General features: G+C 51.2%; 1 protein-coding gene and 1 non-coding gene across 6 annotated transcripts in view; both read left to right on the top strand.

The window, feature by feature from the left end:
• The window catches only part of TMC6 (transmembrane channel like 6), a 99,723-nt gene extending 82,029 nt beyond the window's left edge, over positions 1-17,694 (top strand). For 4 of the 5 annotated variants that reach the window (XM_063081369.1, XM_063081371.1, XM_063081370.1 and 1 more), the window contains exons 19-20: positions 16,359-16,435; positions 17,509-17,694. In XM_063081369.1, coding sequence (XP_062937439.1) covers positions 16,359-16,435; positions 17,509-17,647 — 216 coding nt within the window. In that variant the 3' untranslated portion in view covers positions 17,648-17,694. Of the gene's footprint in view, positions 1-16,358; positions 16,436-17,361 lie in introns of all 5 variants that reach the window. The other variant, XM_063081374.1, reaches the window with a different exon arrangement.
• On the top strand, positions 9,591-9,770 carry LOC134365339 (small Cajal body-specific RNA 16). Its single transcript, XR_010022044.1, has one exon. It is a non-coding gene; the product is annotated as a small Cajal body-specific RNA 16 (non-coding RNA).
• Positions 17,695-20,201: the final 2,507 nt, after the last annotated feature.

The raw sequence follows: 20,201 nt of genomic DNA, 5'->3' as shown, positions 1-20,201 counted from the left end.
AGGCTCAGGCGAGCAGACTTGCCATCTGCTGGCACACACCTCGTTCTCTTCCCTCACCTGCTCCTAGGCCACCCTAGTCCCAGCTTACCTGTCCACCTGCGTATATCAGCCAAGCATGTCTCTGGCTCCTGGATGTGACTCAGGCCATGCCCCTCCCTCGAAGTGTGCACCTGCCCAGAGACAGGGGCGTGAGCCATGGAGGGAGTGGCTGCAGAACGGACAGGCTGCCACCTTCCTCTCTACTCCCACCCCCATAAAACCAAAACCCTGTGCTGCAGCCACTTACTTCTTGGGGCAGGAGCTTGGATGTCTTGAGTTTTTCCATAGGGAGCTGCAAGGCCACATTCCCATCACAAGGACCTGAAGCTTCCCCTTCAGTTGGGACTGGCGACACTTGCGGTCCACATCATTGTTCCTGTGGCCAGAGGTGATGGAGAATGGGAAGAATGAGGAACAGAAAGGATCACTTTGGTGATCAAGGCAGTGACTATGACACACAACCAGAGGACCATGGCATGGGAAGGGGACCCCAGGAACCAAGAGTCACAAGTACCAGTCCAGAGAGTGGACATGAATTGTCTGAGGCCACATGTGAGTCACTGGCACAGCTGGGACCACAGCTTGGCTCTGCACGTCGAAACCTGTGCATCCACTTCATTGTGCTCACCTGTAACCCTCCCACCTCCCACCCCATCCCCCATGCTGAGGCCCCCCAGACCTGCCATCCACCTTCCCCCTCCTACCTATTATACTCCATGTGCAGGTGGAGAGCATCTCACTCTTTTATCAAGTCGTGGTAGGACTGCAAATACAGAAAGGTGAAGTCAGGATTCAGCAGGGAGAAGATGTAGTCGGGGTGCACTAACACTGACACCTATAGTAACCATTCGGCAGTAATATTTCCTCCCCCTGAATCACACTTGACATCTTTTTCAAGGCATTTCCAAGCCCATGATCTCATTTTGTGGAATATACTAAAAAGCATATGTACTTCACAGAGCCTGGTTTTCCAAAGCCTTGCAGTTTCAAATATTGACCTTGCAAGGACAAGAAATTCTCCTCAGGCTGTAAGTCTCTGGTGTAAGACAAAGAATTGTGGCACAGCAGGTTGCTGGCTCAAAGACAGACTAGTTACTGATTGTTATGTAAAGATACTGAGAAACTGCTGTAAGAAGGAATGTTTGCTAAGATCAAGCTTGCATTGACAGGACCACTTGATTGCCTCGCTGGAATGTCATCTGGCTTGTTTCACTGAACTTTACCAGCCTATATTGTTAAACTATAACCCCAGGCCGGCCCGTGGCTCACTCGGGAGAGTGTGGTGCTGATAACACCAAGGCCACGGGTTCGGATCCCATATAAGGATGGCCGGTTGCTCACTGGGTGAGCGTGGTGCTGACAACACCAAGTCAAGGGTTAAGATCCCCTTACTGGTCATCTTTAAAAAAATAATAAATAAATAAATAAATAAATAAATAAACTATAACCCCACCTTTGTTCTCTTCCTGTAACTTCCTGGTCTGGAAAATAAATGCAGGGAGAGAACCCCAATTCGGGGTTAATTTCCCAAGGAAGGGATGGCTCTTGCTTGAGCATCCCAAAGGGAGATTAACCACTTCGGGGCCTCTCACTGCTCAGTAGAGATGGGCTTTGAGTCATCCTTTGCATCTCCGTCACCCAGGGGAAGTGGGGTGACAAATGCGTGGGGGGCAAAGCAATGCACAGCAACATCAGTTGGTTTTCCTAAGAACTCAATAAGCATGGAAGAGGCAGGGAAAGAGATCTGATTTACAGCTGGCTGACAGAGGCCCAGGGATATTGGGTCATGTTGCCATTGTTATGACTGTCATCACCAGCATTTGACTCTGTATTGAGTGTGTCACCAGGCACCATGCTGACAATCCATTGAATCCTCACAACCACCATAGGAGGGAGTTGCTAGTATTATCTCCATTTTGTAGATGAAATACAAAGTGCTAAGATCACTTACAGCTGGGATGTGAACATCCAGGTCTATCTAATTCTCTAAGGCCATTTTTTCCCCTGGGGTGGAGGCACAAGCATGACTGTAGGGGGCTGGGCTCACCGTCTTGTCCTCCTTCTGCCACATGAAGACAGCAGTCGGATTCCACCGCAGCTCTTTTTTCTGTTGCTCTCATGAGCACAGGCAGCTTGTCAGATGTTCACACTCCCCTGGAACGACAGAGGTCAAGACAGAACCCAAATGGCTCCTCCAAAGTCCTGCCAGGCACCAGGTTGAGGGGGAAAGGGTGCCCAGATTTGCACCTGCTTTCTGCCAGACTGCATGGTGACCATTGGCCAGGGCTCTCTGTAACTGTGCCTTTTCAGACATTAAGACATCAGTGGTCCAAATCTGAGCCTTTGGGAGAAAAGCCAAACAGGTGCTCCTTCACACAAACTGATGTCACAAGGCCTTCCCACTGATGTCACAAAGGCCTCCCCACTGATGTATGATGTGGGCTACAAGAGATGAGAGCGCACATGGACACACGCTGTCCTCCTCAATGGCTAAGCCCCCTGACGTCCTTTCTTCCCCATCAAACGGCAAAAGTCTCTTTCCTGCCTGACCTGGACCAGGCCCTCCTCCTGTAGCCCCTTTCTGCCCACTTCTCAAGGTCCCTCCTCTCCCGAGCGGCTCTCATCCTGTACCTTTTTTTTTTTTTTTGGTAGTGGCCAGTGCAGGGATTGAGCCCTGGGCCTTGGTGTTATCAACATCATCCTGTGCTTCCTGCAGCAGGCTCCAATGAGACAGCCAAGCTCGTTGTCCATCTTTGTGTGCACAGCTTCAAGGGACATGCTCAGAGAAGAGTCCTAATCATATCCCTAGCAGAGGGAGAGGCAGGATTCACACCCAGACTTCTTAACCAGTCCCTGACACTTCCTACCATTACCCCCGACTGCCCCTTGAGTCCCCTGTTCCCAGGAGCCTGACCAGCCAAAACTCACCTCCTTAGGCAACTGGCAACCCCCAGAAGTGGTTGAATCAGGGTTACTGCCACTTTTCACTTTGTTCTTTGCTCCTGGAGGATCACCAGGGCTGTTTCTCTGTTGGTAATCTCTTAACTGTGAAAAGGAAAAGCAGTCATATTCAGAACTCTAAGCCCCTGCTCTTGGCATCCTACTTTACAGTTTTTACAAAATATTCTTACTTATACCATCTGATTTAATGCCACCAGCAATCCTATAAGGTGTAGTAATGATCATTAAACGGCTGAAGAAATGGATTGATAATATGACTTTAAAAAGGCAATAATGGAATTTAACTTCAGTCTTCTGGGGCTTTATCATGAATCAGCAGCTTCCAGGTGGCAAAATGCAAATCAGACATTGGGGTCCTCTCCTACAGACCTGACAGAGCTGCACACCAGCACTTCTCAGACATTTACATCAATGTATCCTAGTGGCAGAAGTCAGTGAGCGCACACCCCTAGGGATCTGGGGACCTAACAAAAAGAGGACAACCCAAGCATCATTTCAGAGAGAAGTCAATTATGATCTTACAAATCTAGGCGATTGTTACCCCTAAGTACAGTAATAGGTTTTTTCTCTCTCAAAAGAATCAAGCAAATCTGATGCTTCAGAAAGATGCCCCCTATGAATACTGTGGCACCCCAGATTCAAATGAATTGGGCAAGATTTCAGCTGTGAAGTTCAGTTGTCCAGGATTTGTACCACAGAAAATAAACACATTTCCCTCCAGAGAGCACTGACTGAAAGGTGCTCTGGTCCCAGTACCCTAGGGAATTCCAATGTGAGGTACAGACTCAGAAATAAATTGTAAAGTGTCTCTAGGAGTAGAAACCTGGGAGAAAACCAAACCAAACCCATTCTCCAATTGCCACCCTGAGATATTGTCTACGTTTTAAGCCCACTGGTGAGGTGTAGGCTTTTCAGTTTGTCAATGTCTAAGTGAAGGAAGTGAGGGAGCCAGAAACCTCTCTTGGTCCCGGGTCCCTTAGTCCTGAGTACCCTTCCTAACGGAAATTTGTGCCACGACCAGAGAAGCTGGAAAGAGGGTGAAAACACTTGGGGGACTGGCTCAGCAGGTCAAAGGCCGGGCTCCAAGCAGTAATGACAGGGGGTGCCTGGCGAGGGCAGGGGCTGGGCTGCTAAGGGGACAGGGGTGGCTGAGAAGAGTTTGGTGAGGGGAGTCAAGAGGCGCAGAGGGGCAAGCCCCATGTACCTCAGAAGTACACAGAGTCCTGCCCCTGTCCTGCCAGCAGAGGGGCTTCGGGCTGGGTCTGGGGCCTTCGACCCAACATGCCATACCTTTTTCCTGGCCACAGCCAATTTCCTCTGTCGAGTTTCCTCTGACATCTCAGGGCAGGGGAACGGAAAGGGGGGCTGCATCACCATCATCCTCTTCCTTCAGCTGACAGCACAGATGTGCAACTGAGCCAGAGCTGGTGGGGGCTCAGGCATGAGGCAACAGTGAAGTGGGCGTGGCCTCAATGCTCATAGCCCATTGGTGGATGAGAAAGATGATGCTAATGGGGATGTGGCCAAACACAGGGAAGGGAGGAGTCACAATGAAAGCTGTGATCATTGGCCCCGCCCACCCCAGGGAGGGGCACCCCTTGGGGAAATAGGTGGGGGGCTCTCGCTTGGTGCCCACAGCGCTCCTGTGTGACCCTTCATAGTGGTTGTCACAGAATTCGTGGCACCCAGCAGAGCAGAGAGGCTGCTCTCCAGCCTCTGCCATGGACCCTCCTGTGCCAGTTCAACCCCAGACCTGGGGGCATAGGACCCCAGGGCTCAGGAGGTGGGTGAGCAACGGACAGCAGGGGAGAGTGTAACACTTCACGGTCCCTTTCCAGGCTCCTCACAGCTCTGCCCCAGACTTTCTCATCTCAGAAACCACCTCCAAAGACACCCACCCAGTCCTCCAGACGCTTCTCCACTCACCCGCTTCCTCGAGGTTCCTTCACTGATCCCGGGAGCATAGCTGCCCCCTCCCAGCTGGGTCCCATCCAGGTCACTCCTGCTCACCAGATGCTCCTCCTCTCACCCCACAGCACCCCCTTCCTCCCAGCATGAGCTCTGGGTCCCAGCAGCCTTTCTCCTCGGATGTCTCAAAACCCAGCTGGGGGGACGAAAACTATAAAACTCTCAGGAGAAAACGTAGGTGCAAATCTTCATGATCTTAGATTAGGCAATGGTTTTCTAGGCATGACATCAAAAGCACAAGCAACGGAAGAAAAAGTGGATAAACTGAACATTATCAAAATTTAAAACTTTTGTGGTTCAAATAATGTCACTAAGAAAGTGAAAAGAAAAATGAAAGAAAGTGAAAAGAAAACCACAGAATTGAAGAAAAGTTTTAAGAATCTTATATCTTAGAAGGAGCTTGTATCCAGAACATATAAAAAACAATTACAACTTGATAATAAAAAGATAAATATCCCAGTTTTTAAAATTGGCAAAAAATCAGAATACATAGTTTTCTAAAGAAAACATATAAAAGGCCAATAAGCACATCAAAAGATGGTTGACATCAGTAGTCATGAGAGAAATGCAAATCAAATCCGCAATGAGATATAACTTCACACCCACTACCATGGCTATAATCACAAAGATGCATAAAAACCGTGTTGTAAGGCTATGGAGAAATTAAAACCCTCACACACGACTGGGAAAACTGTAAAATGGTACAGCCACTTTGCAAACAGGCTCAAAGTTCCTCGAATGATTCAGTGTAGAGTTATCATATGATCCAGCAATTCCACTTCTAGGTATATGCCAAGAGAAATAAAACCACGCATCCACACGAAACCTTGAATACAAATGGTCATTGCAGCATTATTCACAACAGTCCAAAGGTAGAACTAGCCAAGTGTCCATGAACTGATGAATGAACAAACAAAATGTGGGATATCCATGTAAATAAACATTCAGTCATAAAAAGCACTGGAGAACTGACACATGCTACAACTTTGCATGAACCTTGAAAACATTATGCTGAGTGAAAGAGGCCGGTCACAAAGTGCCCCATAATGTATGATACCGTTTTTATTAAATGTCCCAAATGAGGATATTTGTAGGAAAATAAAGTAGATTAATGGTAGCCTGGGGTTGGAGGGAATGGAATAATTGGGGATGATGACTGAGGGATTTAGTTTTGGAGTAATGAAAGTGTTCTGCAATTGCTTGATGATTGCAAAACTCTGAGTGTACTAAAATCCATCAAATCACACACTTTAAATGGTGAATTGTATGGCATGTACATTTTATCTCAATAAAAGCTGTTAAAAACAAATGTGCAATGAGTTTAGCTTCTCAGGAGGATATCGATGTTGCAACAGCCCGATGCTCAACACAATGAGTAGGAAAAAGCCACATAAACTATAAAACTCCTGTTTTTAAAGGCATAACAGAGTCATGGAAACAACAATTAGATGACATTGAATTTCAGAGAGGGAGACTTCTAGGGCAGGGTGTTTGCTAAATTTTTAGTAGGGACAGATGATCACACTTGGCCCACGCAGAGGATGGAGAAAACAGGGAGGTACTGGTTGGTCACTCACGGGTGGTGCTGGCGTGAGAGATCACACAACTTGAGAAGCACCGACTGATGTCTGGGGGGTCCCAGTAGTCAGTCTCAACCCACCCCATCCTCCCGCCTTTCCTGTGGTGTGTTCTTGACTCTGTCACAGGAAAGAATTCGAGTGGAGTCACAGGACAAAGTGAGAACAGCTTAAATGTAACAAAGAAGAGTTACAGATCTGACAGAGAGGGGGAGAGAGAGAGAGAGTGGCATAGCTCCAGAGACTGAGCAGGGCTCACACCAAGTTTAACACAAAAGCAAGCAATACACAAGTTTAAGTTCAGTACTGAGTGCAGGCTGGCTCAAGAGACGGAGCAGCTGCTCCCTTAAGGGAAGTTTGATTCAAAGAGACAGAAATACGCACTCCACAGGCAGAGTGCAGGCTCCCTCCAGGACAGTGAGCACCAGCCCTGCCTTCTGCTGTCATCTGGCTTTTATAGTTTCACTGTCTAATGAATATTCAATAAAAAAGGTTCCCAGTTGTGTGACATAGTCTTCCACATGCTCAGCTGGTCTCTTCTTGGAGCATGTTCATGGGTCAAATCCTACCACAGGCACCAGACATATCTGAGAATATTCTGTGCTCTCTAGCTCCTGTAGTGGAAGGTCATTCAGCTACCAGGGTTGCATAACCCCTCTCCACTGAGCATGCCCAGCCACTGGATTTGCAGGAGCCAGCCCTTTGTGGTCTCATTTCTCCCATGTTGGTGCTGAAAATAGGTCTAACTGGCAACAGTAAATTTCCTCAAGGGGAGGGCATAAAGGAGGGACCTGAAACCTCAAGGAGTGGCTGGAAACCCAGACCCATGTCCAGAAACCTGGAGAGGGCCTGTGGCTAACCAGAGAGTACTGCCCCGCCTAACGGCATAAAACAAACCCAAACCTGGTGCTTTGCCTCCCACGGATTTGTCACCCCTTTCCACCTTGGTGACGGAGCCGCCAAAGATTACTCAAAGCCCATCTCTTCTGAGCAGTGAGAAGCCTCAAAAAGGGGTTAATCTCCCATCGCCCTCAACAGCGAGGCATTGCTTCCATTTGGGAAATTAACCACGAATTGGGGTTCTCTTCCTGCATTTATTCTCCAGACCAGCAAGTTACAGGAAGAGACATTGGTGGGGTTTTGCCAAGCACGATTTGATAACTTTTTACAATAGAAGCTGGTAACATGCAATTAAGTCGATCCACTAACAAAAGCTTGATCTTAGCAAACATTCCATCTCCCTCCAGCACTTTTCAGTGACTTTACTATCAATTAGTAACCTGTCTGTCTTTGACTTTACTGTCAATTAGTAACCTGTCTGTCTTTGACTTTACTATCAATGAGTAACCTGTCTGTCTTTGACTTTACTATCAATGAGTAACCTGTCTGTCTTTGACTTTACTATGAATTAGTAACCTGTCTGTCTTTGACTTTACTGTCAATTAGTAACCTGTCTGTCTTTGACTTTACTATCAATTAGTAACCTGTCTGTCTTTGAACTGGCAGCCTTGCTGTGTTACGATTCTTATCTTATGTCAGAGACTGTATAGCCTGGGGAAAATTTCCTGTTTTTTGTAAGGTCAAATTTGAAACTGCAAGGCTTTGGAAAACCAGGCCCTGTGAAGTACATTTGCTTTATGCATACTCCACACAAGCCCTTGTGAATCAAACCAACCATCTGGCAAGCTGGGCCACGCTGCTAGTTTGTGACTCTGCTACAGAAAGCAGAGTGCTGGTGAATGGTTTAAGCCAAGGAAGGTGGTGATCTCTGATATCCTCCAAGGTTCTGTAATACCCACAGCCCTGGCAAAGCCTTCCTTGGTCGTGGCATTGAACTCTTGGGAATTTGCCAAGAGCTCATCTCTTGGAGGAATAAGGTGACTAGTGCAGCTGGCCGGTTAGGTCAGTGGTTAGAGTGCGGTGCTGTAAAACCAAGCTCAAGGGTTCACATCCCCGAATCAGGGGGGAGGAGAGGAGTTTCGGCCAATGTCCCAATAGGCAAAGTCAGCCTTCATCGTCAAGTAGCCCCTCCGAGCTTTCTCTCCCTTCCATCTGGGATGGTGGTGAAAAGAGCACTGGGTTTGGAGCAGAAGGACTGGGGTTTGAACCCGGCTCTGCCACGTCCTGGATGCGCTCGGGAAGTAACTCAGCCTCTCTGGGAGCACCAGAGCTGCATGAGGAGTAACGGGACAGTGCACTCAGGACTCCAGGCAACTAGAAGGCTTTCAAGAAACGGGATGTCCCTCTGCTTCCCTCGCTCTAGGGCTCTCCCCGCCCAAGGCTCTAGTCTCCATTCATCCCACCTCTCTGGCTGCGGTCCCTTTAAGACCGCCTTGGAGGACCCAGATTCAAATTCGAAGACGGCCCTCTAGCTGCTGTCTCGATGGTAAGTCTACACTTCCGGTCGGCAGTGCGTTTCCGGGCTGCTTCCGCCCAAGATGGTGGGAAGCGAATTGAGACCTGTGTTTTGTACCATCCGAGGGGAACCCACTCTCCCCTCCTGCTGGTCGCCGACTCCCGGCCTGCGAGGGCGACGCGGGCCAGCCCTGGCCGCGGCCTCCACTGCTACCGGCCCAGCCCGCGGCGTCGGGCCCCGCTCCGGGGCGGTTACGAAGCTCCGTAGGGGGCCCGGAGGCCCTGACCGGCCGTGGTCCGGGTGACCGGAGCTCTCCGCGGGGCCGGGACTGCAGGGATTGCGCTCCTTGTAGCAGCGGGGCTTGGACGGGAGGAGACAAAGGGAATGCGGCCACCGAAATCGGAAGGAGGGGCTGTGGGAGGCGCTGTGGCCGCCGAAGAGCCTGGGAGTCCCCGCAGGGTTAGCTCGGCTTCCGGGGATTGTGCTAAGCATCAGTGACTTTTGTCCTTTTAGAGCACGTTGTACTATTTTTTCCCCAGGGTTTCCACAGGAAATGAGAAAGAACCAGCCCCCGACGACTGGGTGAAGGGATGCGGTGATGATTTCCTCGTGTTCCTCGTCGATGAGAGCTTTCCGAGTGATCTCAGTTTGGGGGACCCAGGTATGTAAAGCATGGAGTGTTCTCAGGCAGGGTCTGGGGAAAGGCTCCTGTGTTGTTGAACCTGCCTGGTGTGGGTGCAGCCTTGTACCAGGCAGCCCGAACCTGACGTAAAGCAAACTCCCAGGAGAAATCTTTCCTGGGTTGTGAACTTGCAGTCACAGGCTGTGCTCAGAGTGGCAGGCCGCCCAGGGCTGCCCTGAAAACGGGACAGCACCAGGCATGGGGGTGGCAGAGCTTATATAGGTATGTTGGCGCCAAGAGCGGGGTGATGTAATTCCAGGGTGGGGATTGAATTAGGTCATGGGAATGGAGAGTTCTGCACATGTGGAAACGCCAAAAGTTTCATTTTCTCTGAAACCATGAGGCTTCTTGTAAAAGAGAATGGGGGAGGGCAGGGGAGGAGGTGGACGGTGCCATTTTGTACTTGGGCTTGTCTAAATGGCGTTGGTTATGTTGCAGATCTATTAGGGGACCATCTCGGTCTGCTCACACCTGCAGGCCCATCTAGGGCACCTCTAGTATACTAGAATCACCTAGATGGCTCCTAAACATCCTGATTCCCAGGCCACACCCAGACCCATAAAACCAGAATTTCTGTGCTTGGCTCCGTAGTCTTTGAAAGGTCCTAGGTGGTGCTGATGTGCAACCCAAGCTGAGAACCACGTCTCTGAGGACATCCAGGCAGCAGCTCTAAGCTGGCTGCCCACCCTCCACTCTCCACCCTTCCTGCCTCTTCCTTCTCCTGGCTTGGCTTCCTCTGTGCCTTAGTGGGTAGTACTGCAGCTTCCTCAGGCTCCTGAAATGTCCGCACCATTTTGCAGAAGTTGCTGAGTGGGGGCAGCCCAGGACAACTCCCCTTTCTAAGCCCCCTGCACCCCAGAGAGGGGGGGGAGTCCCAGGAGATGGCATCTTTTTAAAGGGTTTTGCTCCAGGACATGGAAGGAACCCACAGCTTGAGAGCAATAAATGAGAGGAAATCTGTCATCCTCGGAAAATTGGTTCCTGGCTGTCCCGCAGAGTGACAGTAATCACAGAGGCCTCTTAAAGTGCCCAGCTAAATAAATAGGTTTAATAGCAATGAAACCAGCTGCTACCCCAGAGGCTTCTAAACATGACGTGGGTGGGCTCTGGGCTGCTTGGATGCCACCCCCCATCCCCCAAGAGCTAAATCCAGGCGCCGTAAGGAGAGGCTTAGGCTCCGAGCTGGGTCCTCTTACAGAAAGTGTAAGGGAAGACGTCTACTTTCAGCTGCCAGGTGCCTTTCCAGCCTGGAGAGTTCTGCAGTCACACAACTCCCCAGGCCTCCCAGCCCTACCCTGAAGAGCAGCCTCGGGGAAATGGTCTGGGAGGACAGGACTGGCTATTACTGGGATTGTCCAGCTTTTCTGGCAGCCAAAACCCTGAGCAGGTCGATGAGCCAGAAGGCTGGGGTCAGAGGTGGGGGGAAGATGAGTGTGAGGCCATGGGGGGATAGGAAGCAATGGCTGATTTGGAGTTTGACCACTGGGATGACCTTAAGGACATCATTGGTGTCAACAGACCGTGGGGGCAGTCAGAGAGTTGGAAGCTTAAAATTTTGACCCTGTTTCTTGTTTGCTGGGTGACCTCAAGCAAGTCACTTAACTTTTCTGAGTCTTTAAAAAATAAGCACAATTATAACCTAGGTCCTAGGGTTGCTTTGTAGGGTAAATGATGTCCTGTACATGAGAGCAACTAGCACAAAGCCTGGCACATAGCCAGCCAGGTGACAATGTCAGTTTCCCTCCCTCCCTCCCTTTATATCTGAACAATGAGGGGATTGGGCTTGGGTAGCCACCAGGTCCTAGATCTGCACTGTCCATTGTGGCAGCCACAAGCCCCCTGTGGCTACTGAGCACCTGGAATGTGGCTAATGAATTAAGAGGTGCTGTAAATATAAAAAACACACTGATTTCCAAGACTTAATAAAAAAAGAAAGAACATAAAATTTCTCATTAGTAATTTTTACAGGATTACATGTTGACATGATCATCTTTTTTGTTCATTGGGTTAAATAAAATTTCAAGTATTAGTCATATTATTAAATTAAAATTATTATACATATCATTAAAATTAACTTTATGTGTTTCTTTTTATTTTATTTTATTTGTTTTTGGGATTAAGTAACAGGAATTTATTCCTCACAGTTCTGAAGGCTGCAAATCCAAGTCCGTATACCTTTTTCATGTGGTTCCTAAAAAGCCTAAAATAACTTACGTGCCAGCGTTTTATTTCTCTCGGTCGGGCAGCTTCAGATCCGTCAGATCCATCCCGAAAGCCACAGTGCAGGGTCCCGATGGGGTCGCATGAGCTCACGACGTTGAAGGCTTTTCTCAGCTGTGGACAGCAATAACTAGTGTATCCGATCATGCCGCAGGGTGCTATCTACCTCCCTGGGACAGCTGGCGCTTCTTGCCTGTCCTCTATGTGCTTTTACAAATGAACCCTCACTGAGTCCTCAGAAGTTCTGTGAGGTTCTAAATGACTATTCCCATTTTAAAGAAAAGGTGACGGAGGCAATAGGTTAATGAACTTGCCTCAGTTAAAAGAGGGAGGGATGGAGAGAGAGAGATGAGACAGACACGGAGACACACAGAGAGAGGAAGCTGCAGAGCTGGGACTTGATCCTGGGCATCTGAGACCAGTTCAGCGCGCACCTGAGCAGAGGGTCACTTCCCTCACAGTGCGTGTTCCCAGGCACAGTTTTGCCACTCTTCCTGCAGGCTTGGCGACAGCCCCTCTGAGCTCTCTGCAGGTGAGGCCCAGAGTTCCCAGGAAGAGCCTTCAGTGGGCTGAAGGGGCCACTGTTACCTTTCATCTGTTGATCTAAAATGGAAGCTGAGACTGGGTTGAGCCGATGACACACCTCAGTGTATCCTGACATGGGAGGACACTTGTGAGTGGTCTGTTGTGCTGTGGTTAAAAGCAAGAGCTCAGATGGGGCCTCAGTCTCCAGCTCTGTCACTCACTGGCTTCATGATCTTCATGTCTCTGAGCCTCCGTGTCCCCATCTGTAAAATGGAACTGTGAATGGTGGCCACCTCCTGGGGTGTATGAGGATTCAGTGAGGTCAAATGATTAGAGCCCCAGCAGTAGAACCACATAATACGAGGGAGCACTCATTACCACAGGGTGGGGTGCTATGCGGGCTTTGGGGCCCCCCCCACAGGTGGCTCCTGCACCAGGTGATCCTGAGTGTCTGGTTCCCACCTGAACAGCAGGAGGGAGACGCAGCTGCGTTCTGGGCCCAGCATTGCCCGAGAGCTATCAGGGCCAAAGTGGGGCTCGCTTCCTGGCTCTGGGTCCTGGGTGGGTCCTGCCGGCTGCTGTGCTGCAGGGCCCACAACCCCCACAACTCCCAGCACACCTGCATTCCTCTGCCTCCCCTGCCCTAAGCATCCCAGATGCCAGGCAGCCACTGCTGCCACCTTCCGCAAGCCAGCCACAAGCTACTAAGGAGAGCTTGTGTCTGAGCCTGGGGCTTGTTATGCCTGTTCTCTGAAATGGGTTCTTCAGCCACGGAGACTCTGAGGACAGCCTTGCACTCATCCTGCACACCCACATCATGTCGTTACCTTTCCTGTCCCATGGCTGCTTCCTCTCTCAGGCTTGTGCAGAGGGGTACTGTGGCTTTTGCCTTGCAGTTAGGGCTGCCAGATAAAGTATAGAATGCAATATTTGGGACACACTTATACTGAAAAAATACATTCATTGTTTATGTGAAATGCAATCTCATTTTTCCTCCCCTTCTGGAATACCCATGACTCGGATATTTGAGCGCTTAAGGTTGTCTGATATCTCTCTCAGATTTTCTTCAATGTCTTTGATTCTTTTTTCTTTTTTTTTGTCTGCTTGTGTTATTTCAAACAGCCCATCTTCAAGTTCAGAGGTTCTCTCTTCAACTTCCACAAGCCTGCTGGTTAAACTCTCCGTTGTGTTTTTGATTTCGCTGAATAACTTCTTCAGTTCCGCAAGTTCTGCTACATTTTTTTTCAGGGCATTGATTTCCTTGTACATTTCCTCTTTCAGGTCCTGTATACGTTTCCTCATTTCATCATGATGTCTAGCTGAGTTTTCTTGTATCTCATTCAGTTTCCTTAGAATTATCACTCGAAATTCCTTGTCAGTCATTTCAAGGGCTTCTTATTCTATAGGATCTAGAGCTTGAAATTTATTATCTTTTGGTGGTGTACTTTCTTGATTTTTCGTATTTCTGGTATCCTTTCTTTGATGTTTATTCATTGTGGCAGGGGGTTTCACAGTCCACAGGTTTGACACTATTGACTGACTAAGATGTTGCTGTGGTTGCCAATTTGGTATGGCTACCTCAGTGACTGCCCAGTTGGCCTCTAGTGCCTTGCGTGTGTGGTTGCCTTGGGTCTTAGGCCTCTCCAGGGAGCCACCTCTCTGGTTAGCTTGGACTCTGCTGGGCTGCTGGATCACAGGGCAGTACCGCAGGGTGTGTGGTCTCTGCTGAGCTTCCACCTCCCGTGCTGGACTACTCCCTGTTCTGTGCACTCTGGCCCGGGCTGCTGGGATGCGCCGAGGCACCGCAGAGCGTGTGGTCTCTGCAGAGCTTCCCCTTCCCCTGCAGGATGTCTCCCTGCTCTGTGCGTGCTAGGCCGGGCTTGGGATGGAGCCGGGTGGCTGCGGTGAAGCCTACCTGCTGCTGGATCACGTGGCGGCAGCCCCCCCACAGGGTGTGTGGACTCTATAGAGCTTCTATCTCCCTTGCTGGACATCTCTGTGCTCCATACACATTGGGCCAGGCTGCTGGGTCACGCAGCAGCAATGTGGTCCCCGTGGAGTTCCCACCTCCCCTGCCAGACGTCTCCCTTCTCCGAGGGCACTAGGTGGGGCTGGGGATGGAGCCGGTGCCTGCGGTGAAGCCTATCTGCTGGATCACGCAGTGGCTGCTCGACAGGGTGTGTGGTTTCTGCGGAGCCTCCGCCTCCCTTGCCGGACGTCTCCCCACTCTGTGCACACTGTGCTGGGCTGGGAATGGAGCCGGGTGCCTGTGGTGAAGCCTACCTGCCGGATTGTGTGACAGCGGCCCTGGCAGGGCATGTGGTCTCCGCGGACCTTCTGCCTCCCCCGCTGGACGTCTCCCCATTCCATATGCACTTGCTGTTATGTTTTTATAGTTTAAATCGGTTGATTTGTGGGAGAGAGTGATGCTAGGGACTGTCTATTCCACCATCTTGACCGGAAGTCCAACTACTTTCGCTCACCCGGCCTCCCGGTGCAGCCGCGCATCTGGGGCACGTCCGCCGCGCTCTCCTTTTCGCTCACTCGCTCAAGCACGCACTGAACTCACTCACAAAGTTGCCGGCCTCTGCCCTCCATTTCTCTGGGGTCAGAAGGACTCTTCTCCAGGTGGACCCTGGCTGCACAGTGTCCACCACACTGAGCTCCTGCCCCCACCCAGTTCCAAGTCTTTGGGGCTGCAGGTCTGAGCTTGGCTGGTGCCCCAGCGACTTTCCCTGGGCCTGGGCAGGGCAGCTAAGCTCAAGTGCACAGCCCTGCCGTACCGCCAGCATCTCGACAGTGAAGAATGATGTGGGGGATGTAGCTTGAGGAGCCTGGGGTCTGTCTTCGTAGGTACTCTAAGGGGTACTCCCGGCCTGAGCCAGGTTACCAGGCACCCAGGACGAATCTGCTTGGTCCTCACAAAATTGCTCTTTTCTCTTTGTGAAGTCTCCCCACAAGGAATAGCAGTCCGGCCCAAGTATTGAATGCTGAGTCCACTTTGTGCTAAGTGCTTTATGTGCTTTCCACATTTCATTGCCAAAAGAGTCCTGGGCCAGCCCAGTACTGGCCCCAAAGATGTCCATGACCTAATCACTGGAACCTGTGAATGTGTTAGTTATATGGCAAGGGGGAATTAGGGTTGCAGATGGAATTAAGCCTGCTCATTAGCTGACCTTGAGATTATACTGTATTTTGTGCATGGGCCCAATGGAATCTCAGGTGCTTATACGTGAAAGAGGGAGGCACGAGGGCCAGGGGAAGAGTCAGAGTAAAGCAAGGGGAAAAGATGCATCTGCTATTGCTGGCCTTGAGGATGGAGGAAGGGGCCACGAGCCAAGGAATGCGGACGGCCTCTGGAAAGTGGATGAGGCAGGTAAACAGACTCTTCCCTAGAGGCTCCAGAAGGAAGCAGCCTTGCTGACACCTTGATTTTAGCCCAGTGAGGCCCATTGTGTGGACTGTGAACCCCAGAATAGACAGATGATTAATTTGTGCACTCATTTGCTGCAGCAGCAATAGGAAACTAGTACAAGTCCTGTGACTTGTACGAGGGTACTTCAAACAAGTTCATGAAGAAACTGTTGAAAGTTTTTAGAATTGAAAGATAATATGCATCTTTCCATGAACTTTTTGAAGTCCCCCTGTGTTATTATCTCCCTTTCACAGATGGTAACACTGAGGTCAGAGAGTAGGTAATGTGTGTGCTCAAGGCAGAGTTAGTGAATGGCAGGTCCGGTTTTCAATCAAGTGAGGCTGGCCCTGGGGACCTCGCTTGCACTGGGCACATTTCCCTTCTCACCCTGGCCACTGGGAAGCTTGGGTTCACACGTGCCCACTTTGTGGCTCTTGGTTTGTCCTAGTCCGTGTTTTGGTACCTCTTTCACCTCTTCACTTAACTTTTTGCTGCTTGTGATGCCGAATGCACCTCGTACGCTCCCCCAAATGCAGTCTGGAACAGGGCGGCTCTGGACAGACCACTGGGGGGATGACTTCTGTTCTCTCACCTTTTGTGTTCTGACCTTTCCAGGAAGGGGAGGACAAAATCTTCTTAATCAACAAGCTTCACTCCGTCTACGAGAGGAAGGAGAGGAAGGAGGGGAGCAGGTGAGGGGCCCTGGGGGGACAGGGCCACTCCGTGTGAGCCGGGAGGGGAGGGGCGGGGCCGGGGCTGGACACTGCCGTCTGCCTCGCCATGGGGGTGGGGAGAGAAGCGGCTGCTGGCCTCCCTGGGGCGGGCGGTCACCTCAGCCCAGTTGCTGAGGCCTCGGCCTCCTGGAACCCGCCCGCCTCTGTGCCTCTCTCTCCTCCTCAGGCGTGTGGGGCACCCAGGGAAGGAGGAAGATTGTCCCATTGGGGAGGGAGGAAAAGTGTGAATGAAAGAGCCGTGTGTGTGCAGGGGCGCCATGGGCCGCGCATGCCCCTTCCTCCCTGTCACGTGCTGCACATGCGAGCACACACAGGCCTGTTTCTTCCCCTTTCCTCGACCCCCCACCTGGCTGGGGGCTAGGATCAGGCTGACTCCTCAGGGAGCTCCTGGGCCTAGACCCTTCTCTGGCCCCAGAGACCACATCTGCAGGTCCGGGGCTGCGGCCACCAGGGCTGCAGCAGAAACCCCCAGAAGCAGCCATTTGATGCTAACGCCCTGCATTTAGAAGCATCTCGGAATAAGGTCCCTCATTTAGTCATTCACTGAACCACCCTGGTGTTGATTCCTGAGCTAGCCTCGGGGGACCCCAGGGTCAAGCATACAGTCCCTTTCTCTGGGCCTCATGGAGACTGCAAGGCCCCCAGCCTGTTTCTCTATGTGGAGGAGGGACTGCTGGCGTATGTGAGGTGCGCCTGTGGTGGGGCCTGTGCTGACACACAGACACAACAGCTGGCACTGTTGGTTGCACCATGTGAAACTGCTTTTGACCTACAAAAGTAGTGATTTCATACAGCACCCCCCCCCCCCAAAGAAACAAATACATTAGAGATGAGTCCTGCTGGCTGTCTCCACCCTGGACTTCTTCCAGCCCACTTCTCTCTAGGGCCTTCTTTAGCCTCAGGAGTCCTGACGGTTTTGTCAGGGCTTAAAATGCGGTCCTGAGAAGGGCTGCGGAGCATCTGGCTCGTCCCTCCCTGGCCCCAACCACAGTGATGTTGGAAGGAGGTTATGACAGCCCCTCTGCTCACAGAATGGGATGCCTTCCGGGACAGCGATGGGCCTTGCAGGCCCACCCAGGGCCCCGAGTCGCCCTGTATTCCCACGGCCCTGCAGGCACAGACACTAACCTGAGACCACTGGCCACTCTCGGCGCTGGCCACTCTCAGTGACCCCACTGGGACATCAGGACGGCAAAATAACTCTACTTCCTCTTTTGCAAGCTACAGCCGGGCTGAGGCTGAAGCCAAAAGGGTGGGCAAGTGGGGTTTGGGCATCCCCCAGTAGACCCTGACTGCCCTGGACTTTATTTATAAATAAGTTTTGCAAAACGGCCTTGTTTCTTTGGAGTCTGTGCTTATGACCTCGGCCTGCCAAGGTGCCCAACAGCCTGCCTCCTGCTGTCCTGTGGCCAACTCCAGATCCAGGTCATGGGAACTTCAGCCAGGGAACCAGAGGCGCCCTCTGCTGGCTGAGCCACAGCTGGAAAGAGTGCCCAGGACAGGGCTTACATCTGCATGGGGGATCCAGGCAGGTCCTGGTTGTGTCAACCAGCAGGTGATGCTTTAGCAGTTATCATCAGGGCAGGGGGAGGGAGACAACTTTAGGGAGGGACTCAGAGGGGATGACCTTTCAGTTGCAGATGAGCTGTGGGACAAGAGCCTCCCAGGCAGAAGGGCAGCCAGCGCCCGGGCTTGGAGTCCGACAGGGCTTGGTGGAGCAGGGGTACCTGCTTCTGGCTGCTGTGGCTGGCTGGGGGTGGGGTGGAGGTTGTGACCCCACATCTGGCCCAGCTGAATTTGAGTAAGCCGTGGGATGCTGTAAACCTGAGGCTGCAGGAAGTGGGCACAGGGAAGAGGGGAGTAGCCTGTTATTCACAGTGCCAGTGTCCCACGTTGGTAGGACCTGGACTCAGGGTTGGAAGAACAGCCGTGGGTCGGGAAACGGAGAGAAAGTGTGATAGGCCCATCACTCCTCATCCTAGAATGGAACCTGGAAAAGGGTCAGCCCCAGAGCAGAGGTGCCACTGGCCATGAGCAGCCCCCAGCTGGGCCCACACTCTTCCAATACCATCTCTTCCTGAGGACATGGAGACATTCCTGTGTTATGCAGATGTCCAGGGGCAGATGCCACTGGCTGACGCAGCCCCTGGAGCTGACTTGGCATAAACCTGACTTCTGTGGGTTTTCTACGGTGCCCAACACATTGGATTTCCTGGGCTTGTCGTGGCTGATCTCAGCCAGGAGGTGCCTACGGACCTTTGCGAGTAGCTGGTGCTGATCCTGGGTGGCGACTTCTGGCTATATCTCTGGGCATGAGAGCTGCTGGGCAAAACTGGGTGGGCAGCCCAGCAAGTGAGTGACTGGGACCTCTGGGCTAGATCCATCGAGACGCCTTCCTCGGCATAGCCCTTGGGTGTGGTTTGTTGAGTCCACTTCACCTGCCTCCCAATAACCTTGAAACCACGACAAGCTACTTAAGGCGATGAAGTCAGAGAACGTGCCCAGAATATTTTTGTAAATTAGTGTGTGCTGGGCAGTCTATGTGCCAACCGGGCCAGGCTGCAAGCACCCAGTGACTGCACCTTACACGAATCTAGGTGTTGCTGCGAAGGCATGTTGTAGATGCGGCTAATATCTACAGCCACTTGATTTTAAGTAAACATTATCCTTGACAATGTGGGTGGACCTCACCCAGTTGCTTGAAGGCCGTAAGAGGAAAAACTGAGGTTTCCTGGAGGAGTTCTGTCTCCAGCTGGCAGCACTGGCTTACTGCCTGAGGCTCCGGCCTGCAGCCTGCCCTACACATTTCAGACTTGCCCGCTCCACAGCTCGGGGAGCCAACCCTCTCATTTCTGGATTGACTGTGTGGGGCCATGAGGGCTGGCTATCACAGGGGCCTGCATTTTGATCAGTTAGCTGGATGGCTCAGCCCCAGCTCCTCACCTCAGGTGACACAGCTCCTGTAAGTGCGTAGTACCATGCACATTTCAGGTTTTGCTTAAATTAGAGAGAGAGAAAAGAGAAAAAGTAAAAGCTAGCTATAATTGCCCGTGAGATCAACTGAAGACTTGGAAATTGCAAACTGCTGTCCTAATGGATGGGAGGTTGACTGCGATAGCTCAGGTGGAACAATACCAGTTCTTGGCCTTGGCTGCATGATGGAGCGCACTGGGGAGATTAAAAAAAAAAATAAAACACTGGTGCCTGGGATCTATCCCCAGAGATTCTGATTGAATTGGTTTGGATGTGCTTGGCACTGGGATTTTAAAAACATCCAGATAATTCTAACGTGGGCCAAGGTTGAGAGCCCCTGGTCTGGGACCCATCTAGCACTGGATTGTCACAGTCCCTTGGGCCTGAGGCAGTGCTGCCCACTTGGGGGGGGAGTTTGGAAATGTGGTTTTCACAATGACTGGGCAGGCAGACCACACTTGCTGCCACTCAGGGGACAGTCCCACACACAAAGAACACTGATGTGCAAAGCTACTAATACTGCATGTTTCCATCACGATTGTACGCAGGTTTTCTTGGTCCATCCAATGCACTATCCCTGTGGAGAATATTCTTCAAACACCCCACTGCCTTTGCTTTCCCTCTTTCCACTGACGTGCTCAGCCCCTCAGCCCTCGTCTTACATGACTTGGGGCAGACCTTGCTGTGACACCTTCTTCTGCCTTCTCCTCCTTTGCTCAATGGCCTTCTCTGCACATCACACTGCCACTGC

Source organism: Cynocephalus volans, chromosome 16 (genome assembly GCF_027409185.1).
Source record: "Cynocephalus volans isolate mCynVol1 chromosome 16, mCynVol1.pri, whole genome shotgun sequence".
In the NCBI taxonomy this organism is placed as follows: Eukaryota; Metazoa; Chordata; class Mammalia; order Dermoptera; family Cynocephalidae; genus Cynocephalus; species Cynocephalus volans.
Note: the sequence above shows the minus strand (reverse complement) of the source record. Positions and strands in the feature narration are given on the sequence as shown.